At 44.0% G+C, this 24,606-nt stretch overlaps 1 protein-coding gene across 1 annotated transcript in view; it reads right to left on the bottom strand.

The window, feature by feature from the left end:
• Window positions 1-24,606, bottom strand: part of LOC144768973 (piezo-type mechanosensitive ion channel component 2-like) — a 700,333-nt gene that overhangs the window by 11,936 nt on the left and 663,791 nt on the right. Inside the window, exons 52-53 of the mRNA XM_078652965.1 lie at window positions 22,078-22,157; window positions 2,753-2,987 (exon numbers count right to left, since the gene is read on the bottom strand). Of these exons, the coding sequence (XP_078509091.1) occupies window positions 2,753-2,987; window positions 22,078-22,157 (315 nt within the window). The remainder of the gene's footprint in view (window positions 1-2,752; window positions 2,988-22,077; window positions 22,158-24,606) is intronic.

Here is a 24,606-nt window from a genome sequence, read left to right as displayed (position 1 = left end):
CTCTGAGGTCTTCATCGAATCGCCTGGCCTCTTTACCCAGGATACGTTGGGCTTGATCTAGAGGGAGATCCTTTAGGTTTTTGGGAGCCCAAACCTGGAACCTGCTTCCGGCACCCCTTAGAGCCATAAGGGATCTGGCCGTTTTTAGAAAACAGCTCAAAACGTGGCTATTCTGCAGATCTGGGTTAACTCCATTGTTTTTTTGCTCACCATACCACCCCAGTTTGGTACCAGCCATATGCAAATCAGTCTTGACCATGCTCCGCATGGGAATAATTCCGCCCGAACAGCCAGGTCAGGTCCTCCCTGGACCAGGAAACAGGCATCCGGTACTAATTTGGGGTTATCACCACCTCATCAGCCCGGCTAGCTTGATCCATTCGGAAGGAAGGCTCTTTGTCAAAAGAGGCTGTTAATTAAATGTCTGCAGACAAGCGATTTTGAAACGCATTTGCTATATTTCTTGTTGACACATGCGCCTTTAAAAGCCCAAGTCTCGTCTCTGATGGGCTCATATGAAAGATTCCAGATACTTTGAGGAATAATACCTGCTTGACTGTGGGACCCGTGGCCCCTATCAATTGGTGTCTCCTATGTATTTGTTGTCTTGATGATGACCCCGTTTAAAATAATACATACTTAGGGGGTCGAAACGTCGACAAAATTACCTATGTGGACTGTGTTTAATATATTGATGGTGGATAGCAACACTCGCTCCACAGGTGCTAACTTGAAATATTCTACCATCCCTATCAGCCATGTATGTATGTATTTCTGTACATAGCATGAATGCACTTTTTGCACCAATAGTCACTTTCACTGTACCGTGACTCTCTAGGAGCACCTTACAATTGTTTTAAGTCTAATGAATTGAACTGCATATCTCAAAGAATAAAATTAACACATAACTTGGGGTTAATTGTGTTAGCGGTGTTTGTACCATGATCCTAACACTCTGCGTTGGTAGTCAAGGGCTACACTTCCCCCATAGGGACCACTTTTCTGTGAAAGAAAGAAAGCTTGAATCCAGAGGCGTAGTGAGCACGGGACCCGCAACTCGACATACTCTTCCTGCTTAGGGCAACTATACCAAAACAAAAAAGATGATGAACAGAATGCTTAACATTGTCAAACGTTCACCCCAGTCACAGATCTGGGTTAAATCTCATGGGGAGCAGGTCCAAGACTGGTTTGCATATGGCTGGGTCCAAACTGGGTGGGATGGAAACAAAATTGCTCTGACTGGCCAATGAGTTTGAATGTGATTAATGTGACTAATGTGACATGCTGTACTTTACTTCTAAACCTACTAATACTACCTCGAGTAAAGTTTGCGTCTCGCACAAGCCCTTTTTGGAGAGCGAGGAGTACAAAGAAATTACTTTGATATCCAGCTGGAGCACACACTTATCTGTGTCCAGGTAACAACAGTGTCAAGGCAAGATACTGTTGTATTACTGGGGATCTTTAAATTGAAAGGCTAGTTAAAAAATGAAAGATGTACTTTGTTTATAGATTTTAACCATTGTGTACAACTGTATTACAAGCTTTGCTATAATGCATTGTATATGCCAAGAGATGGTAATTCACTTTCCAAAGGACACACATTAGTGTGGAAAGTAGTTGTCTTTGGATATGTATTCATGAGACACAGACTTCAAATGTATCTGGGATCCAGCAAATTGACAGTCCAAACCACTACGGTCATCAGATTGGCTTAAACACCATCTAGACTAGAGTTCATAGTTCATAAATGTAAGGGTGCATTAAATATTCTCCCAGAATTGATTTACATTTCTCAAATATTTATTAACATTCAGTGGTGTAGCTAGACCTACTGCCACCCGCGGGGCCACTACTGAAACATTCACAATAGATCTGTGCTTTTAGCACTCAAATGGACTTTTAAAACAACAATGCCCCCGTGGTCTGGAAATTAGTTCATTTTCACATTACGTTTGGTGATCGATTTGGGAGATTAGTAATAAACACAGAAGTTTTCCCAGGGAATTTGAATCCTCAGAAAGAACAATTAGCAGCGTTGTTCAGTTACCAGTGCTCTAGACATCCTGCCAGTGTGAATGATGGCTTTGAGATGAATCCAATGTTCTGAGTACAGTGGATTTGAGCAGTGTATATCTGCTTACATCTATCGTCAGTTGTACTGATTACTCTCAGAGATACATGGGTGACTAAATGACTATTATCTATTTCAATCTTGTGATGCCCATTTTGCCTCTGACTCTACTGCTAGCCAACTGCAGACATCACTTCTGATTTCACCTGATGTATAGGTTTTAAAGTATTTTGACATATCAGTCAAAATACTTTAAATGATGAGTGGGGGAAGTGTACCTTAAACAAATAATTAAGTTTGACTATCCTTGTGGAATTCACCTATTGGTTACTCACTGTGCATTTCAGTCTTTGAAATATCTTGGCTGCACTAAGCCTCCTGCTTAGTACAGCCATATTGACAATGCATCTTTTCGAATCTTTGACAAATCTCTGAAGATAAAAAAAACTGTGAATTTGTTCTGTGTTGACTAAGGATACTTAGCTCTGCCAAGCAACCATCTTTTGTTATTGTGATGCTAAAGAACTCACTAACTCAGATACAATTCTGCTCACATAAATACATTTGCAATTGGCCCTGAAACAAATGTGACAGTGAGAAACATAATTTCCATAATTCTATTAAAGGGTTGTACTTATAAAAGAGATTGTTTGCCACAAATCTGGGAAAGCTTACCCGTATCCAGCCAAGAATCCCAGACTCTGCGGGCTAGCCTTGTCGTTGTAGATCACCAGTTCTATAGTCTTACTGCAGCCTTTACCAGAACCAGAACAGATTGGACTCCACTCCTGAAAGTTCCACCACTCTGTGACCTGGCTGGATGTTGAGTTTGTCGACAGATGTTGCAGCTTCATGGTCACATTACGGAAGAAGGCATATTTCTCCACATCTTCTGGCTTATGAGAATGAGCTGTGAATTGTGGTTCAGAAGAAAGGTTTAGTCATACATTGCGCTTTCTGGAACAAACACATTTTTTTCTAGTGTGGTGGGAGAGGTACAGAATAATGGCTGTATCAGTGATTGTGGAACCAAGAGACTTGAATTATAATGTAGACTTTCGCGCTTGATGGAGGTGTGCTACCTATATCAGATCATCTTAAAGCAAAGTAGCTCAGTTTCCTTGCCTGGTAAAAAAGGGGGTCCTCAGAAAAGGCAATATGTGGAAAATTAAGGCAAGGTAACAAAAAACATGTTACAACTAAAATTAAAATAAGAAAAGTGAAGATGTAGAATGTTTACTTTAAGTAATAATGAAGACATACTTCTACATTATTATTCATTTCAGCATGATTGGGATCAGGGTTGTGTTAGGGTAATGATACTGGTCAGTTTAGTGTTAAGGTTTGGGCCAGCGTTAAGCTCTATCAAGGGGTAGGGTTGCATATAGTGTTAGGGTGAGAGTCAACATTATTTTTCAGAGATTCTTCATAACTGGTTGTATAATGTAAAATGCATTTTGGGGGGTTATTCACAGTGATTTATTCCTAAATGTATTTCTTGATTTTTGCTTTCTTCATTCTGACAGATGTCCCTTAGGATTAATCAATCCCAACTTAGAGCCTGCAATTAATTTCCATGGCCTCCATCACAACAAGTGGAGGAGCCCTCTTCTGCAGGATTCTTTCTCTTTAGCCATGGTTTCCCCAAAGAAGGAAGTTATGAACCAACTGCAATAGCAGCTGCAGCAGGGTTGAGGAATTTCTAGGGGTGGGGTGCAGGGGGTTGTGTCTTTCTATAACATTGAATGATTTAATTGTGATTTATGGCCTCCTCAAACTTCATCAGCCTCTCAAAGATGAGGAGAAAAACGAGAGACTGTGAACGAGAGAGGGAAATATTATTATTATTATTATTATTATTATTATTTAAGAAGCTTATAAAGCGCACAGCAACCCCCGTCGGGGGTGTCCCGGCGCTGCAGATTGCAAGCTAGAAGGAAATAAGCTACTGGTGAACAGCCAAGTTTTCAGTTTGCTTCGGAACAGAGGCTCCGAGTCGATGAACCTAAGGTCCAGTGGGAGGCTGTTCCAAAGTTTAGCTGTGACTACGCCGAACGCTCGGCCCCCACTCCTGGCACGGCGAAATCTGAGTACCACCAGGAGGCGTACGCTGTTCGATCTCAGAGATCTGACAGATTGGGACAGTTTGAGTCTCTTTCTCAAATATCCAGGGCCTAACCCGTTGAGGGCACGGAAGGCCAGAATCAAAGCTTTGAACTGGATGCGGCGGGCAATGGGGAGCCAGTGCAGTTCTTTCCGGTATAGAGCAACCGAGTGGCGGAAGGGAATATTGCCAATCAGAAATAGAGGGACAGCAGAAGAAATTGAAATGAAAAAACAGAAGTGAGAAGGAAAAATGGAAAGAAAATGTGAGGGAAAAAGGAGAGGAAAAGTATGAAAAAGAAAGAGATCCAGAGAAAAGATGGAAAAAAATGTGATGAAGGGGAAAAGAAAAGAAATCAGTAACAAACAAAATAGGAGGAAAAAGATAAAAAAGCAAATTGAAAGGAAGAAGGAATAAGGAAATAGAAGGTAAAAGTAGTGAAAGGAAAAAGTAAGTTATGAAGAAAGACAGAAAGAAAAAAGAATGAAGGATGATCAAAGATATGAACAAAAGGCAGACACATTTAAAGAAGGAAAGAACAATGTAAATAAAGATAGAAAAATGGAAGACAAGATATAATGAAAATACAAAGAAATATTAAAACAAAAAAAGAATGAAACATGTAAAAAAGAAAGATGAAGATGGAACAAGGAGAGAAAGATGGAAAAAGGAAAGAAGGAAGAAACAGAATAAGGGAGCAAACAATAGAGAACTCCTGAGAGAAAGAAGAAAGGCAGAAGCAAAAATACACAATTAACTAGGGAAGGTTGGGGTGGTCACTTGCTTTCCATATGTTTCATTCCCTCAGTGCCATTCAGCATGTTTCAAATTGGGTTTAAAAAAAATAATTCTGGCAACTCCCTTGGCCCCAAGCCTGCCCTCCTCTCACCTCCTACTGCTCTTACCTTGCAGCTGTTACCTACACTTCCTACTTTCGCCATTGGCCAAAATATCTTCCTTGTGCCTAGTTTTTGTTGAGAACTACCAGTGGTGGATTCTCCATTGCGGTGGTAGGGAACTGCCCCACCAATTCTGAGCTACCACATACCCTAATTTCAAGTTTCCTTAGTGTGTCTTTAATTAAATGTGTTTTTTTGCCCCAGCCACTGTGCTCTTTTATTTGCATTGTGGGCCAAGCGCCTTACTTTGTTAGTTAGACTGATTGTGGAGTGACAGCAATAAGGTCTCGACTCTCATGGCCTTGAAGAGAAGTGCACATGTTGGGTTGGATCTGTGTCCACTCAAAACCTCTCCTACCCACACAATCTTAGGAAGCTGAGGGACCACAGCCCTCTGGTCTCGGAAGGATCTCTTGGTTCGCCTGCCACAACCAATCCTGGCGCTGCTCTCAAGCTGTTTAATAATATAAACAGCATGGGTGCAGAGCCTGAACTGCTTCAGGAGCCAGGTGGCAGGCCTCTAGTCCAGCGACTGGTCCATGCACAAAGCAAGGCGCCGGGGGTTCACAGAACATGGCCAATCATGTTGTGGTTTATTTTGACGCCATACAGTGATTGGCCATGTTGTGCCCCTTTGACTTTCACTCTTCCCTTTACGCCTAGCACCAGAGACAGCACTGTGCACAAGGCAGCATAAGAGAGGGGTTTCTCAATTTTTGTGTGTCCAAACCCGAATCAAAGCCCGTGGCCCTGTGCCCCTGCCTGAGAGCAGTCCCAGTCTACTTTCGACATTTCAATTCGGCCTTGTGGCGGCAGCCACTAGGCTGTGTTAGGAAACAGTGATGGCATAAATGCACGGTAAATGTAGGTTAAAAAATTCTCACTAAAGGAGTTGTCCTGAATCCTCCTCCTCACCTTCTTTATAGCTACTTCTAATATTAAATACAATTTTCCAAAGTAAAATGGGCATTTCATGATCCTTTTAAAGATGGACAAAATTATTTTAAACTGACTGGAAGTCTGGAATTTGTTGCATTTTTGCAATAAAGTTGACTGTTATTATTAGTTAAACACTTTTTTTACTAGTTTCATATGGTCTTACAAGTAGCTCACATCAGCTATGTGTGCATTGGCTATGTGATTTGAATATTACTGTCTGTGGAAGAGGTGCAGTGCCCCTATCACTTATGTTATCCCCTTCACACTACATCCCTCTGTAGTCTCTCTGTCAGATACCCTTTTTCTCTCCAAATCTTTCTGGAATCCCCTACCTGCATGTCTCTCACGCCACTGCAAGCGTCATTTCATCTCCTGCCCATTTCCATCACGCATACAACACACCTAATCATTTATAGGCAATGCACTGTGTTTTGTTTTCCTTTGTCACTGTTCATATTTTAACAACTGAGTGTCCTCTTTCACATGCTTTTCCAAAATTACAATTGGGACACGTCCCTCTATCAGCTAATCAGAGAGGCCAAAGGTTGGGTGTGTCTGTAGTGTGAACACCTTTATGACCCACTGACAGGCACTGTGGACAGGGGTGTGCTTGCTGGTGTAAGATAGCATGCCTCAGTGAACAGAGATTTCTTGCAAGTATATGTTCCTGTCTGTGAGGCCTCGGGGTGTCCCTGACTGGTTGTAGCAGGAAGGACCGGGGCTAATGTCCCCTCAAATAGACTGACAGACACCGGTAGTCTGGGCAAGGAAGGTTTTATTGCTTTGAAAGTACGTTTCCGGTATGTTGTCTTTCGGTAATAGGGCAGGGGGGTCTCGGTTTCCTCGGACAGTCTTTGCTGGCGTTTGTCTATGGTGTTTCGCCTTTCGTCCCGAGGCCTTCTGGGACTGGTAGTTCTCCCCTCCACGTCGATGAGGCGTCTCGTCCGTGCAAGAAAGAAAAAGATACAACGCAGTGTTAGACTCTTGTCCAGTCAGGTCTCACAGGGGAGGGAGTGAGGGTACACACGTGCACAGGAATCAGGCTCTACCTCGCAGTGTAAGGGGGTGTGAGGGAAAGGTAGTGCACTGGATGTGTGTCAGGAACGTTTTAACCGCATGCGTGCGGGCGGAATTTCCCCCGCACGCTGAGATTTATGGATTCGCATGTTACGTGACGAGCTGGGCTCGTCATCAGCGTAGCAGGAGGCTACCTCATGACGAGCCCAGCTCGTCATCAGCGTCGAAGGGGTTAAGGGGGTTTGACCCACTTAAATCCCACCCAGCCCGAAAGCCGTGACCGTACCTCTGGTAGCCACACTTCCCTCGATGAAGTGTGGCTGGGCGAAGCGTTTTCCTGTTGGCCACCTGGCTTGCTGGAACTCTTCTCTCCGTCCTCTTCTCCTTCCGTCGTCCCGGTTCTCCTCCGTCCTTTCTCCCCGCCTCTTGCCTCCGTCCTCTTTCTCAGCTGTTCCCTCTCCTCCTCGTCCTCGTCCTGACTCAGCTCCGCTCCTCCACCGATACCGCTCCTCAGCTCCCGCCTCTCCTCCTCGTCCTGACTCAGCTCCGCTCCTCCCCCGATACCGCTCCTCAGCTCCCGCCTCTCCACCGCCGTCGTTCTCTGTCTCTGCTCTCCTCCTCTCTCGTCCTCCTCCTTCCGACTCCGCTCACCTCCGGGTGTGTAACACACCTGTTTGGATTCCTGGGCGGCCTTTACCTGGCCAGCGGCGGCGTGTCCGGCGATGTCATCGGATCCCAGCTCCGCCCAGTTAAAGAAACAGGACTCGCCTAAGTCTTCGGCGTCCGTGTCGTCTTGTAGACCGGTGTCTCTCCACTCCCCTGGATACTGAGCAAAGAGAGGTGACACAGGTAAGCCAGGAGGTCCCCCGTCCTCCCCGTTACACTGTCACAGACTACTAGCACAGCTTCCTTTTGTTGGGAGTTTTAATGCTGGTGTAGCGCCTGTGTATTGATCTGGGGTGTAGACAGCTGGGGTATGGTGGAGGTGTGTTATTGGTTGTGATATATTGTAGATTTTATGGTGGAATTTGGTAGGTATAGTGAGGTATGTGTGTTGACGAGTGACACATTGAACTCATATCACAAATATTTAGTGAAATTAAACTATATCACTTTTGAAATATTTTTATTTGTAATTGTAATTTGTAAACTATTTTTTCTATGAAATATTTACAGGAAAAGTTTTGAAACCTATTCCGCCGTAGCGCTAAGGGGGAGGCGGGGTCGCGCGGCGCTCCCTTACTCAAGACGGAACCGCTCCGTCACGGCCCTCGGGTGAGCTGTGCTTGTGACGGAACGGTTCCGTCACGGCCCCGCCCGCTCATCAGAACCCTCAGCGCAGGTGCAGTATTCGTGCCGCGCAGGCGCGGCGAGCGGGCCGTGACGGAACCGTTCCGTCACCAGCACAGCCCACCCGAGGCTCGTGGCGGAACTGTTCCGTCACGAGCATGCAACGGGTTAAAGCTTGTCCTTTTCCATGGGCTGCATGAGAATTCCTTAACTCCTTTGAAACGAGTGTGCAGATTTCCGAAGGAGTAGCCTCATATAACAGCAGTGGCTAATATGTTATGAGAAGTAGCATGAGAACACTCTGCAGAGGTATTGCTTCTTTCTAGAGCATCTATCATATCTGCACATTGTTGGATTCTAGGGAACAACATGGGTCGTGGTTTATTTCTTCAATATTTGATTTTTCAGTTGGAAGCATATTACTGACTGGTAAGAATGACTGCAGGGCTATTTACAAGAACTCTTTCAACGGCATTAATGCGTCAGATTTGCGCTTTATTTACAATACAGTGCTCCATGGCGCAAGGATTCTTGGATGCATCAGAAATTTTGACCCACCTTTTCGTGCTAAAATGACGCATTGCTGGAGTTGGTCATAAAAATTACGCAACTCTAGAAATGCCTCAGAACACAGAGGAGAGTCCATGTTAAAAGCCCTCAGTCAATCCTTGCGTCGAGTTCGAGACGGCGTAGGGATTTTGACGCAGTCAAAAGTTGTAAACTTCACTGTGTCAGTTCTAAGTAGTTTTAAACGTGGGAATGACTACCCTGCATATATTATACCTGGCGCTGGTATAATGTGATGCAGGCCTCTACAAACTGACACATTAGGCCCGATGCACCAGATTGTAAATACAGAGCAACGTGGAGCACTGATTGCGCTGCTGCTGCATCAAAAAAATACGCTGCAACAGTGCTAGCTGCTTGTAAATATGCCCCTGCTTTTCTAATGCCTCAAATTATGTTTGAAAAAAAAAATGTACGCCGAAATAGCCTCAGTCTGGTCTGTTTGCAGTATCAGACCAATTGTCTGCCTCTACCTTTAACCTGTCCTCTATATATATATATATATATATATATATATGGAGTCCGATTGTCCCAGCATGAATTGCCTGTGACTAGAGGCCGGACCAGACTGAAGTTGGTCCTGAGAACACCCATAGAAATGAGTATGTTTTTTTTCTTTTATCACATTGTTAGCAGAGTGACATGACATTGGTCCTGAAGAATGCCACGAACCTCTGATCATTTGGGCAGAAACATGTTGACCTAGTCAGATAGGGAACATCCTTACCCCTATCGTCTACACTGTTTTTTAATCCTATCCATAGGGGATACTCATTAAAATATTTTTACCCATATGAGATGGTTTTAATGCACTTTTGATATTATTTTTGCACTCTGCCCTTCACTCACATACAGCATTGGAGCGAAAAACACTTCACGCTCCTCTCCTGAGGGAGAGTTGTAGCCCACACAGTGCACCTTGTGGGCACTGTGTGCAAGAGGGAACCCAATGATGAATCATGTCACCCAAAGGGTGAGTGAGGGTTCTCGTCTTTAAAAAGCAAATGCCCTTCCTTTTTAGTTCTGTTTGTGCACATTTATATTCACATTCTAGTTAGCACATTCTAATTAGGACACCATCCGGTTACCTTTTGTGTGTATTAGTGAAGACATGACAACATGGGTGAGGAGACAGGCTATACTACATTTTTCATATTCTTTAGCACATACTAAGAGATCTGGCTGTATGGTGTATTGGAATCTGTGGCAGACAGGATTGTGGAAAATGACATTAACAACTAGACCGCTAAATCACCTGTGTAATCAAGTCCGAGTTAGGAAGTTCATGTCCGTGAAAGCATAGGCAGCAGGACTATTTATGCCTGAGGAATGTATTCAGTAATTGCCTTCCAGCTTTCTGTTAGTTGTACATCTTTTTGTTCTAGTTAGTTTGGCACTGTACTCTTGTTTCCCTCACCTTTGTTGTTTTCTTTATTTCCAGGTTTCTTCAGGTTATATTATTCTTTCATTTTCCTTGTGCAATACCTCCTCCAGAAGTTTGAACTCTCCTTGGGATCTAGGGGCTTCAAACCTCTATTCAAGTTTGCCATAGGATTCAAAAAAGCTCAGTGGATCGAGAGGTTTGGTAAGCAAAAAGTACTATTGTATATTTGCTCGGGTACTTCCTGTAATATACCTTCTTTACTGTTGTATGTTTTTTTTACCATCAAGCCCGTATTACCTGCTGAGCCTATGAATTGCAACTCAGCATGATTAGATGCCATCACAAGAATGGTGGCCTGAAAGGATCACGTCTGTGATCACATTTTTAATATATATATTTTCTTTAAATGCAGTCCATTTTCCCTTAAGGAAACGTGACTGCATTTAAAAAGATTTTTTTTTTTTAAGTTTCTTTGAGAGTTGGCAGGGATCCCCCAGAGTACTGCCTTCTCAACAAAAAAAGTTTTGTTTTTTAAATTCACAAAGTGCAAGTGGTTCCAACAGGACATCTTCACTTTTGGGAATGTGCTATCACCCCAACTCAGGAGTCTGTACCTTTTCAATGTTTTGTGATATTGATACAACCCTTATAGAATCGCATTTGGGAAGGACACCGTAAACCTATGCCGACCAAACAGCAATTTGTTTTGGGTTTCAAAACCCATTTTTGAGACTCCGTAACCTGTTACTGAATCACAAAATGGGTTTAAAACATAACATAACAAATATCTATTTTGCGGTTGCAAGCCCCTCGATTTTGTGAATCGTAGGCTTTGTAACTGCAGAATTGACCAGGTCCGTAGTGTTTGCAAAAAACATGTAGTTGCCCACATTGCTACTCTCCAGATCATCCAAAACAAACTTACACCAAAAAGGAGATGGTCATGTGGAAGAGGCTGTACGTGAATGGCAACAACTCAATGTGGTAAAAAAGTGCAGGAAATCAAGAAGGACAAAGAAAATAGGTTTATAACTACTGGACCATATTTTTCTTGATGAGATAGAGCAAGTCCCTAATGGAAAAAGATTACGATTGTAAGAGAAAAGATATTGAAAATGACTCCGTCAACAACGGGACAGTGTGGTTCTATAATGTTAGTTGGCATGAACAGAGCAATTCCCATTACAGAAAAGCTTAAGAGAGGGAACAATGGGACACATTGTGGTTGGCTATAATGAATCTGGTGCCTCCACTACCAATAGATGTTTTTTCAAAGGGTTTATTGTTAATATATTATGGCACATCTAGTAGATGACCTTAATTAATAACATTACAGTAGAGGTCTTAATTATTGGTTGGTGTTGGAATATTATGTGTTTCCTCAACATATCTATAGAATAATATTGCCCTTAGAGTGTTCCTCATCAAGAGACCATATTGTTTTTAAAAATAGCAACAGCAATGCAAACAGGAGACCCTCATAGCACACCAATCTCAATGCCCTGTAATGGCTTGATGAAGGTGAGTCTCTCAACTGGAACAGATAAGTCTAAGTCACATATTGTAGTAGGGGTTTAGTTTGTTGAAGGTTTACAGCTGTAAGAGACAAACCAAATGAGCTAGCCAGGTAGAGGCGAGGCGAGTTGAGTATACCCTGGAATCTATATCCACTATTCCTACTCAAACTACTACAACTGGAACTCAAGGAAATACTGCAGGACAATGTGAGGAATGTGCTGCAAATTTGAAGATGAAAGAAAGCATCCTTCATGTCAATATTGAAATTGATAGGCAAAAATGTAGTGGTCAGTAACTAGAGTCACTTCCTTAATATGGTAAGCCAGATTGGGAGGGTACATAAATGCTGGTACAGTCGCACCACCTGAACTTATCCTGCTGCATTAGCCCGCATTCCCCCTTCGTGTGGACGCCTGAGGGGACAGTGTTTTTGCCGCACCGGGGTGCTGTTTTTGGCCTCCTCCTGTGTTGGTTTGAGGTGGGTGTGGTGCTCCCGGATGACTGCGGTCTATGGGATAGACTGATGCTGCCTTTGTGAGCAACCGCAAGGAGACATTTGTGACTCCTTCCCCTTGAGCAGTGATCTTTTGTGTGGCCCCAGGGAGATGGATAAGGACATTGGGCCCTGTGGCCCGGGTGAGCACTGGTAGGAGCCCTCTGTTGTGACTTCCCCGCAGCAGGCCTGGAATGACATTGGCCCAATTGGGCCTTGATGGTGGGTCGAACAGGGGCCCACATGGAAGGTAAGGTGCGCTGATGGTAGCCTTGGGACTAGACTTTGAGGGCACCACCCACCCCAACGCGCAATAACAAGCCTCCCGTCTCAAGAGGATTACAACTGTCTTGTGGCCTGACAAAGGAATCCACTACTCTAAGGTTGTACCAGGGGATGTTATCCGGAATCCAGCGACAAAAGTTGGGGCCTGCAATTGTATAATTTCCCCCGCTGCCTCCATTCTGGTGTACTCGGGGACAGATTCGGAGAGCTGGTGACCTCAAGCAGCAGTGGGAACTGGCATGCAGCCTAACTGCATCTGCAAGACTCCTGCCAGGAGCCGGGACCCCACCACCACCCACCCACCTTGCAAACTGCATCTTCAGGTGGGTGTCTGCCTCTCACCGCTGACTGGCTGGCCTCAGGGACGCCCTTTGGCTTGACATGGTCAAGCCGAAGGCCGGCAAGATGAGGATGGAGTTAAGAAGATCAGATCCCAGCAGCCCAGTCGAACACTGTGGAGTTACTGCTCCAAGTTCATGCAGAGAAGTTCACGGAACTCCTAGCTGCTGTGAGTAAACTTAAGAGTTTCTTAGAATACCCTGATGGTGGCTGTGGGGTTTGAAGGAGAGGGTAAGCAACATGGATTCAACGCTAGCATGTATATGCCCCTCCATGGCGACAATCCAGACACAGCTGGAGGAGCTCAGAAGAAAAACAGTTGTGCTAGACTCCAGGGTGGATGATGTAGTGGGCCTCTCTAGACAAATTAACATTTGGGTAGTGGGACTACCCGACAGTGTAGAGGACCCAATAATGGACCTATATTTAGAGACATGGTTGACATAGCAACTCTTGGTTGGCAAGACTTCCACCTTCTTTTCGGTGGAGGGGGCCCACAGGGTACCTGGTAGGCCACCCCTGCTGGGGGCATCCCCACGGCCAGTAGTAGCACAGCATTTCAATTTTAGGGACAGAGACAACATTTTGCAAATAGCCAGAGCCGAGGACCCATGTACAGTGGAAAAAAGCACTGGTACAATCTTACCAGATTACTTGGCAGGGTTAAGGAGACAGCATGAGTCATTCCACATGGTGAAACAGCCAATTAACCTTCTAGAAATTAAATATGCACTGCTGTACCTGGAGAAATTTAGAGTTCTTGATGGTGACAAAACATTATTCTTTTTCTACACTGAAGGAGGTGTGTGTTGGCTGGAAATGAAAGGAGAGATGGCACCTAACTCCCCCATGGAAGCTAGAGTGGGGTGGAAACCCACACAAGCAGGCATCGATCCCAGAGAAAAATCTGCAGTAAACCCACAAGGGAAGAAGCCGACATTTGAAGGGCCTATGCACAGGTTGAAATTGAAATGGCTGTAGCGTCAGCCAGGTACAGATACCAGAGACTCTGATTTGGACATTGTGAACTCACACTACCCATTAGGTTCTCCAGGATTGGAGGAGATCCCGGAGGTACTAAGTGGTGGACCACACATCACTCCAATGACAGGAGATCTAATGATGTGCTCATAATGTATGATGTATCTTTTCTGCTCTGGTTTGTACTTGATGATGGGTTAAGGGACTGTAATAAGATGGGTGCTGACGCCTTGTCCGGTCCGGAGGGGAGGGAGTGCAAGTTATGTGGACTGTGGGTGGGGCGACTAATGTATGCACACTATGGACCATTCAAGACCCCTCAATTTTCAGACGGACAAACAATTGTTTGCTGGATCATTATGGGTACTGGGTGGCCTGTGATCAATTGAGGACATGGCCTGGGGAATGGGACTGTTGGGTATTGTTCAGTAGGACCAAATTGTGTGTGTTTAATAGTTGCAGTCACCCTCTAAACTAAGAAAGACGCATAGCCACATCTGCCACACATGTGATACTGCCTTTTATAACAACATGAGGACACAGATGTATAATATATTGCCTTGGAATGTGTGGGGCATTGGCACTTATATGACTTATATGAAATGGCACATGATCCACGCGTACCTGAAATGCTAGCATACCCACTTTGCATGCCCTCAAGAGACACATTTAACAGTGGGGGAACTGAACAAGGTGAGCATGAGGTGACAAGGCATGGTATACGGCACCGTGTACTCAGGATATGCCAGGGGAGTACTGATATGGGTGGTTCCGGGAGTCCCAGTTACTGCGGAGTATACCCAGATTGATCCAGCAGGCTGGTATGTTATTCTGGAAGGTGCACTGGATGAGGAGCCCTTAACACTGGTGACATTTTACGCACCGAATGTGGGGCTACTTCTGTGTTCCACCTCTCTAACACCGGCACTCTTACACTCTGCATTATCATGTGGGTACTTTAATTGTGTTCCAGATTTAGAAAGAGATAGATTGCTTCCACCCATTCCAAGGGCTCAGGCTCACACTACCACTAAACATCTACTGCAATGGGCGCACAACTAACAGGTGGTGGACATCTTGCAGGCTCAACAGTCATGGGAGAGGGAGTATTCCCACTACTCTGCGGTACTTGCAGTGCACACAAGAATTGATTTGGTATACTGCACTAGAACCATGGCACGTAAATGCACACACACTGAATACTGAGGCTGAGCACTGTCCGATCAAGCCCACTGATGGTCACCCTCTCCTTGGGGCAGCTGCACCTCTTAAACCTAAGGTGGCGACTGCAACCTGTAGCACTGATTGATGGTCCATTCATTGCCTAGATGGGGGAAGCTGTTGATTGGTGCTTTGCAGATAATAAAGAATCAGAAACCAACGAGGTAGTAGAATGGCACACATTTAAAGTGGTGTCGAGACAGATGTGCATAAAAACGCAATATGGAATGAAAAGGGTTCTGCGGGAGGTGTTGATGGATCTTGAGAACTGGATAAAGAGAGCTAAGAGAGACTGGGAGGCAAATCAAACAACACATGCCACAGTACTAGTCCTTAAGACAGCGTATAAGGAGGCGCTTTACCAGGTATCTAGATTAGAGTATAAGGCAGGCATACATCAAACGCCAACATGATCAGAGAGAGAAAGCAGGAGGCCTGTTAGCCAGGTTGCTGAAAATGGAGACCTCCCCACATCTCCATCGGGGATATTCATAACCAGGAATAATTTGGTGGTTGGCACTTGATGTTTTTGAAAATGATTACAATACCCTATACAGGGATGACGGGGGAATGGACACAGCAACTGCCTCAGACTACTTTGGAGGTATTGAATCTTATGCAAACACGCAAACTGGATGCCCCTCTGACCTTGGAGATAGTGAAACTAGATATAAAACAGATTGTAAGGGGCAAATACTCCAGACAAAGATGGGTTTTCGGTTGGGTTCTACCCGACCTACCAGATCCAGGTGCCCCCCTCAACCCCCCACCCCCCGCTACTGGGAGTCTACGAAAAAGCAAAGGCATGGAGCACTTTACCTGATTCCATGAGAGAGGCACTAGCAGTGATGCTCCCTAAGCAGAGGTGGGACCCACTGGAGGTTGCATCATACCGCCTTTTATGGTTATTAAACCTAGATTACAAAATTCTGGGGATGGGACTGGCCATTAGGCTGGCACTACTTGTACAGACATTAGTGCATTGAGATCAAAACGGCTTCATCCTGGGCAGAAGCACATTCCTGAACCTCTGCCAAATATTCTGGGCCATGGACTGGGCATGTAAGATGGAAAAACAATGCTGGGTGACTTCCTTAGACATTGAGAAGACCTTTGACACCCTGGGGTTGGAATTATTCCAATCCACACTGGGGTAGACTGGGCATAGGACCGGACCTGACAAAAATCGCTTTTGTGCAAAGGTCCAGTGGCTAGGATCTGAACAGGTGGTGTTATTTTAGACAGGATACTTCTAGGGAGGGGCACCAGGCACAGTTCTCACTTCTCTATACTGCTGTTCACATTGGCCATGGAACTGTTAGCCTGCCTGCGGCGAGAACGGGATGGCCACTGAGGCATTCATATAGACGGACAGCCCCAAATGATGTCTCTATATGCGGATGGCACCTTGATATACTTGAGAGCGGACCCGGCTGTGCTACCGGAGGTCATGGGCTTGTTGGATAAGTTTGTCCATGTACCTGGATGAAGTTGTGTCTGTACCCGCTCCTTCGCTCTCCTGAGCCACAACGGGAAGTCCAGGAGGGGCGATTACAATGGAAGATGGACACCATTAAATATTTGGGTGTAAAAATATATCACACAGAGCGCAACCTTATTGATGTTAATTTAGGGAGAGCACTGACATCGATCAGACAATCCATGCCTTTTTAGTTGTAGTTACCTCGTTCCCCCATGGGTAGGATCTCAATAGCAAAAACTGTGGGCCTTCCCATGCTCCTTTATTTCTTTGCCGCACTTCCAGTAAAACCGAAGAAGCCATTCTTTGCAGACCTGCAGCAATTACTCACAGCACTCATATGGGGTTCAGAAAGACACAGGGTGGCAATTGAAACACTGTATACCACGCTGCAGGAAGGAGGTCTAGGGGCTCCTGATTATGAGCTTATTATGCAGCGGTACAAATCCAGTGGCTGATGCTCTGGCTGGGGGAGTTACCAAATCCTGAACGCAGTTCGGTCCACATCAAGCTGGTGATTGCCTGGTATTGGAGTGGTTCCTGAGCACCCCGCCCTTCAACAGTATTCGTAATATACTGCTGAAAATCGCCTCGCGGTGCTGGGGAAAGTATATCCATAGGGGTAAGAAGATGATACCTTATGCCCCAATTCTCCCAATATGAGCTCTGCTCTAAGGTAGGCATCTGCTGGAGTCACACCCCATAGACAGCTGGACGACTGAGGGAATCATGGTCTGGGGGATCTAGTAGAGGATAAGAAGTTATGTAACTTGGAGGAAGACCTGATGGGCGCATATGCCCTAAGGCCAGGATAATTCCGCTTATATTTCGCTATATGACGGGGCAAGGGTAAGATGTGGGGCTCAGTACAAGATTTACCCAACATTGCAGGCCAGCTAGAAATGATTTTCAATATGGGACAGACAAACAAGTTATCACAGGACTGTATTCGGCCCTACCGTAGAGTATGTTAGGGATATGGCAAGCTCTCAAGGACTGGTGAGAAGACAGGTTGACAGTCTTCATAACGTTAAATTTGTGGGTTCGCTGCTTGAGATCGATACAGACTGTGTCTCAGAATGCTAGGTTCCACTTCACCCAATTTAATTATGTCAGCCAAATCATGTGCACGAAGCCCACATTTTCCCTAACCTGTCATGAGGCGATAAGACAAACATTTTTGCTGAACTTTCAAGGGTGTTAGCTCCCCACATTTCGGGCTCAATCCTGTGCTAAATTCAAATAAAGGACAGTGTAAAATGTTTGTTTTCTGGAACCTCACGGTCAGAAGCCCTTTCAGAAGGCTAAGGGACAAGCAGGGGCTACTGGGCCCAGCCGTGGGGGTTGAGGACCTTTACTTCCAATGTCCCGGGGCCTGGCTTATTATGGGTCCTGAACAACTGGTCAAGTATCCCGTCAGCACTTGACTCTCAGTAGTAACATAGGTCAAGCAGTCCAAGGCTGCTTGGGGGGGGGGGGAGTAAATACAGGGGGTGAAGACTCAAATATGTTCAATAGCAGCAATAAATAATTGTTCATTCGAATATACAAATTGAAATATGGAATACACAAACAATGTACACAGTTCCTTGGGGGTCAGGGCTTTAGTGTTTGATAGGCAGGTCCCAGAGTCCAACTTCCCTCTCACTAACAGAAGTACTTTTTTCACATTCACTACATGACATTCAGGTTAAGCCCCACTAGTAGTCCAAGTTGCAGGAGTCTGACTGAGACTCTTTTAAAAGTTACAAGTGTACCAGCACCCGAAACTGACCTTACTCTGCACACGGGCGATGGCATACGGGGTCGCCGACTTCACTCTGCACACATACTATGGCTCGATTGGCAGGCTCACTGAGCTGTGAAACTGGCAGGCCTGGCCCCTAGCTCTGGTCACAGGCAGAACTCTTGCAGAGCTTCTCCTTCTCACACAGTCCGACTGGATGTTTGACAGTTGACAATTCTGAGGGGCTTGAGCTTCTCTTCTTATAGTCCATTTTCAGACGCCAGATTTTGATTTAGTGTCTGAGACTTTGACGTTTGTAATACTACAAAGACAGAGCACCGCACTACAGCAGTAACAACTGACCCTCAAAAGTCAGTAATGTATTTCAATTGCAGGAATACATTATGGCTAAAATCAGTCCATATGACAAGTACATAAACAAGTATAAATTGGTTTCCAGAAATTTTCACACATAGTTGTAGTACAAAAACAGCCTGGCAACCAATTTATACTTGTTTATGTTCTTGTCATATGGACTAATTTTAGCATGTATTCCTGCAATTAAAATACATTACTGACTTTTGAGGGTCAGTTGTTACTACTGTAGTATTAGAATTGACGTGCATTGAGGGAGTTTTTCTCACTGCACTGGGTGACACTGTGGATGGCACAGTGTTGACATTGAGCACGCCAGAGTACGTATTAGTACTCACTTGTGCAAACTACAACAGAGGTGCTGACTGTTCTTTTGGTAACCACGGCCATCACTAATATATATTACACTTTGACGTTTGTGTTGGGGGGTCTGCTTCCTTTTGAAGTGCCCACTCCTCTGTCCTGCTCCCAAAAAGCAGTCTGGCACAGCAGGAAAAGCTCCAAATCAGACAGCCCCACGACACAGGCCACAGGAGTGACTACAGGTTCACACCTGGATGTTAGTCACAGTGATATGTTGATCAAAAGGCCAGCTCTGTTCTTTATGATTCTTTTATTAGCCCCATCTCCTTTTTGAGATGTGCCCAAGCCTCTTTCCAGTGACCTCTCCCTCAATCAAAGCGCCCACTTTGAAGTGTACTGAACAGCCTAGCTTTCCCTCCTCCAGTGTGTGTCCTACCCAGCTCACAAGAATACAGCAGTCCACAAATCTGTCTGGGGAGATTCATCTACCTCCTCACACTCCTCTAGCCAGCCCTGGGGCTATACAAATTCAACCCAGGATCTTCCATGTATTGTACCATTCACAGGCACACATACAAACAGCACACACAAGCAACCATGGGTGCGCAGCACAATGCTACAAACCAACATGATGTAGGCAAGGGTGAGTTAAGCACATAGCAGCAGAGTGAAACTGTAGGCTTCACTACAGTGACACAGGATAAAAGGCTTGTTAACTTCTACTGATCCCTGCACGGTATGCTGCAACCACCATGCTCATTCTGCTTAACCCCTGGCAAAGGTAGTAGCATCTTGCCCCTCTCAATCCAACAAGACTACAATCTGTGAGACAGACCTAAGTCATGATGAACACGCATGATATGTGTTAGTCCATGACAACAAAATCAGTTCCAGGGATCCAGACATTATTGCAGCTGGGGCACTAAGGGCAGGTGTACATGTCCATCACCATGCGGGGGACTTTCCCGTTCCAACACTTGTGTAGTTGGGATCTGATATCAAGCTAAGTTTAAGGTTGTTCTAAATTACTGGTCCTAGTATACCCAATGGTTTACCTCTATTTTTCCTCCTCTTGAAAGGTCGCTGTTTGGCCTACTCGGTGAACACTGATCGAACCTCCCTTGTCTTGGAAATAGTCACCTATTTCTGCAGATATTTAGGGTCTTCATTGGCAGTTTATAGAAGTTTGATTTGATCCTGCGAATGGAGAGTTTTAGGCCTCCTGTGATTCCCCTTACAGAGGCACATTCTGGTTTCCTGATTCTGGAGTCTTTGGAGCATGGCAATACATTTCCTACAGAGGCCAGGGCAGATCATGCTGCAGCAGTAGATGTGTGCATAACAAGTGATTCCATTTGCTCAACTTGGTTGTCGGCGTGGAGAAATTGAATAATTTTTGAAGCAGGGAATGCTGCATGCTCATACCCTTAGGCATAGCATTCTCCTCTCCTTGCCACTTGGAGAATCTACATTCTCTGGATCCTTTTCCAACTGTAAGTGGACGTGCGTATCATTTACGAACATTAGAAAGTTGATCTGGTTTTGCTCATGTTGCTGTGCTGTGCCGGGGTCTTACATAAAGGTTGAATAGTAGGTAGGTGAAGAAAGATCTTTTTGAGACCCCCAGGATGCTTAGTTAGTGAACAATTTGACTTATTTAATCTGGTCTTTCTAGGTGTGGTTGATGATAAATGATTGGATTCATTCCAGTGCAGATCCAGTGATGAGTACATCACGATATAGCATATCCAACAGTAATATATGGTTACAGTATGACAGTATCTTAATCAGCTGAGAACTGAATGGCCAAGATGCATGAGTGAGGTTTTCTTATCCTCATCAAGGGTGAACAGTAGTTCTCTCCTGTTAGCTAGAGTTTCTGGTACCACTCGCAGGTTGGAATCTAGAATGATGGTCAGGGAAAATGATTTCATTCAGTTCTTGAAGTTGTCTCATTATCAAATTTTCTATTATTTTTGTGGGAACAGGGAAGCTGGCAAGAGGAAGATAACTGTTCAATGTATTTGGATTGTGGTAAAGTCGTTATTATAAGAATGTGTGTTTTGTGTAACACTCACTCAAAAAACCCATTTCAATCCCTAAAAAATTACTACATGGATTTAATTGATCATATTTCATAGTTATTTTTTGTCTGTTTTCTACTGAGCGACATGTTTATCAAGTACATATGTTTTGCTTATTTGTAATATTTGTACATAGACTGGAAACTCATTACATTCTTCATCTTCAGCTAGGTTGCTCCCAAACCGTTGTCAATCTTTTCATCCTTGTTGCCTCTTTTTTGCCTCCGTCTTCTAGTCAGGCCTAACCCATACTGCTCCTTCCTTCACCAATGGATATAAAATTACATGCTTGGTAGAGACCATTGTGTTTAACAAAGTCAACATTTTACATAGCTATCGTCTTTATAGAATTCGAATTTAGGCATCAAGGTTTCTCCAGTCTGCTCATGGGTTTCTTGTATCAATTTTATTAATGCTTTTGTGCGGATTACTACAAAAAACACAAAGGCTTGGCCTATAAATGACATTTTATATGCTCATAAATGTGATGTCATCAGTAAAGTGTCAGGCTACATTGAGTGTTCACCTCTCTGCTGCTTAATGTTTGACGATGAAGTGCAGTTCTGCTGTAAATTTATGTTTTTGTTCCAATTATAAACATTTTTAAACTAAAAAAGACAAACTATTCAAGAAAAGGTTCCACTAGAGTTGTGAAACGTAGGTCCTAGGTGGGCTGGATCCATATCAGACCATCAGGATATCTATGTAAATTACATGTATATAAAATGAATCTTAATGGAACAAATGTATGTAGTCAGTGGTAATCAGATTTGATCATGAAAATCTGGAACGGATCCCACTGTATCTGTGTAGGTCATGCTTACAGCAATGAATAGTTCCTACCATTCTCATAACAATGCTTTTTATTTATATATTTGAATTCATGTTATTTTGATACAGTGATGCCTTAAGAGAAAACCACCAGTGCACAATGCAACTTATTTTGATTACTCAGCACAGACAACCTGCATCCAGAGCACACAACACATACATACCGACTTGTAATCGATGAGCAATTTTGGCTTCAGGGCCGTTGGATCCTCTCAGATATTTAGGGAGTAAATTCTGGAGCATGCTGTGTGGAAAAAACATAACAAAGAGGCTTTAGGTTGGCCAAACACACAAACAATGAAATTCAAAGTATACTTTCTATTTGTTAGGATTTTAAAACAGAGCAACTGCAAGATTCCACAAATACTTTTTTCAAAAGCATAACTGGAGACGACTGATATGAAACCTATTCATTGTTAAAGTTCTTTTTAGTGATTTCCTTATTTAATTTTTTTCTTGTGGTCTGTGAAATTGAATGACATGTGTAAGAAATTGTGTAATTGGTTCAGGGTGAACCACAAAGCTCGCTAAATTAACCTGTGCTTAACCCTCTGGTAGCTTGGCACGAAAGCCGTTAGAAGTACTGTGTTAAGTATTTATGCAGCACACAAACAGAAATAAAGTGAACACACAATGTAAGAAAAATTCAAAATCATACATTTTACTCAATAAAATGAGGCCGAAACAACAAAAATTCAATCAGTAGAACCTGAGATATTCAATTTCATAAGAATAGCGCCTTCAATAACAAAACACCACTCGCAGTCATCTGGTTGTACTAGACAGGTTAATCCAACTGAAAAAGTTTTCTTCTCAAAGTCTGGTTCAAAGAGTCCAGTTTGTGATGGTGGAGGCTTTGAAGAGCAGGGACAGAGTCGCCGATGGTTGTCGCTGTAGCGAGAAGAGCAGACTGGGTAGCGCTGTCTGTCACTGCTATAGAGCGAAGAACTGCTCAAGCATCAGATATGGTCGTTGCTGGAGTTTTGCGTTGGCGGTCACAGCGGGCTGCTGTTGATGCAGCACAAAGTGCAGATCTCACACTACCAGTTGTCGCTGGGGTCGTTGTAGCGTGAGTTGTCGGGTCATTATGTTTGAGGAAATCTGAAATAATAATCAGTCATAAAGAACTGAAGATCCTTAATTAGGTCTAAAGTTATGTGAATCACTGGAGGTTCATATCATGGTTTACCATAAGGGGATCCAAGTGCCTCTCATAATAGTAATGTCCATAGGGAAAAGTCTGTCACTCCTCTGAATGGAGCTCAGAAAAAATTGCAAGTTTCTTTGGATCAAACTGATCCTCTTCATGATCATAATGTTCTTGGCACTTAAATCTCAGAACATCGTTGCTATAATAAGGTTCAATTGAGATATCATTATCTGAATCTTTCGGCCTTCATGTCAAATAGCTTGCAGCGGAAAATACTTTATTTAGCAAAATCTGGTAATGCTAGATACCCGACTGTTCATTTGCAAATGATGCAAACTGTCCAGGCTTCTGCAAAGTATCTTCTACAGCCTTTGACTTTGGTGTCCTTGGTGATGTCATTTACTAAGTTACAGTTAAAACTGTCTATGGTGGAGTCGTCAAAGGGAAGGGCACGTTAACGGGAGCACAGTTGACTAGGGGACTGTCAACAGTAGCGATATCAACAATGGGTATGTTGACGTTGGGACTATAGACAGTGGGGTCATAGACGATGAGCCTGTCGGCAGTGTAACAATCAACAATTATCTTGGCTTCATGCATAAAGATGTTGTTAACAAGGTCTTACTTTGGGTGCTCAGGATGATGGTGGTACCAGAGAAGATGGCAAAAGAATTTCAGTTGAAGACACCTGCAGGAACCTAAGTGGAGGCCTCACCCATGTTTATTTGCCAGATTTTTTAGGCATCTTAGCGTGGGGTTTCATGACTAAAGACTTAACCGATGTAGAAGGCTTGTCCTCATTATCCTTATCACAATTGTGACTATTCTTGGAAGAGGAGAAAGGACTCTTTTATTCTCACAGAGGAGCGAGATTCCTCCATCTTGAAATGTTATAGCACCGGCTCTCACTTTCCTGGATCAATGTTGTAAGAGACTGTTCCTGCAGAATTGCCAATCCTTTCATTTATACTCATGCCGTTCCTGTGTGGGGACGTCTTATTCCACATATTACACAGGGCCTGAAGACGGCTTTCCTTGCAGAATCCAACATCCTGGAGATGAGGGCAAAACCTGGATCAATCCCCACAGAGAGAGAAATTCAAGTAGAAAACTGCCATGGGGATCAGATAAACCCAGAAAACACCCAGAAATTACACCATAGCTAACTAAGCAGGGCTCAATGGAGACACCATGCAATCACAAAGTATGGTGAAAATCTGAGAGGTAAGGATATCTGGGAGGAGTGGAGTTCATGGCCCTTCATCCACATTGGCTCACGTTTGGGGCTTTCAAATGAGGTTGAATGACTACTACACATGCACTGACTGAAGTTGTTTCTATGGGGAAAAAATCTCTAATGCTCAGTATGTTCTGGAGGCTCCCAGTTCAACCATGGGAAAGATTTAAGCATGTAAATCTAAAAAAGCCAATACTGAAGAATTATGCAGTAGTAAAACCATTTACAGTTATGCATGCTAGGCATAATTTTGCCGATACCTGACAAGCATAAACCATTTACAGCCATAAAGCGAGTTTTCTAGCA

This window comes from Lissotriton helveticus, chromosome 7, assembly GCF_964261635.1.
Source record: "Lissotriton helveticus chromosome 7, aLisHel1.1, whole genome shotgun sequence".
Lineage (NCBI taxonomy): Eukaryota > Metazoa > Chordata > Amphibia > Caudata > Salamandridae > Lissotriton > Lissotriton helveticus.
Note: the sequence above shows the minus strand (reverse complement) of the source record. Positions and strands in the feature narration are given on the sequence as shown.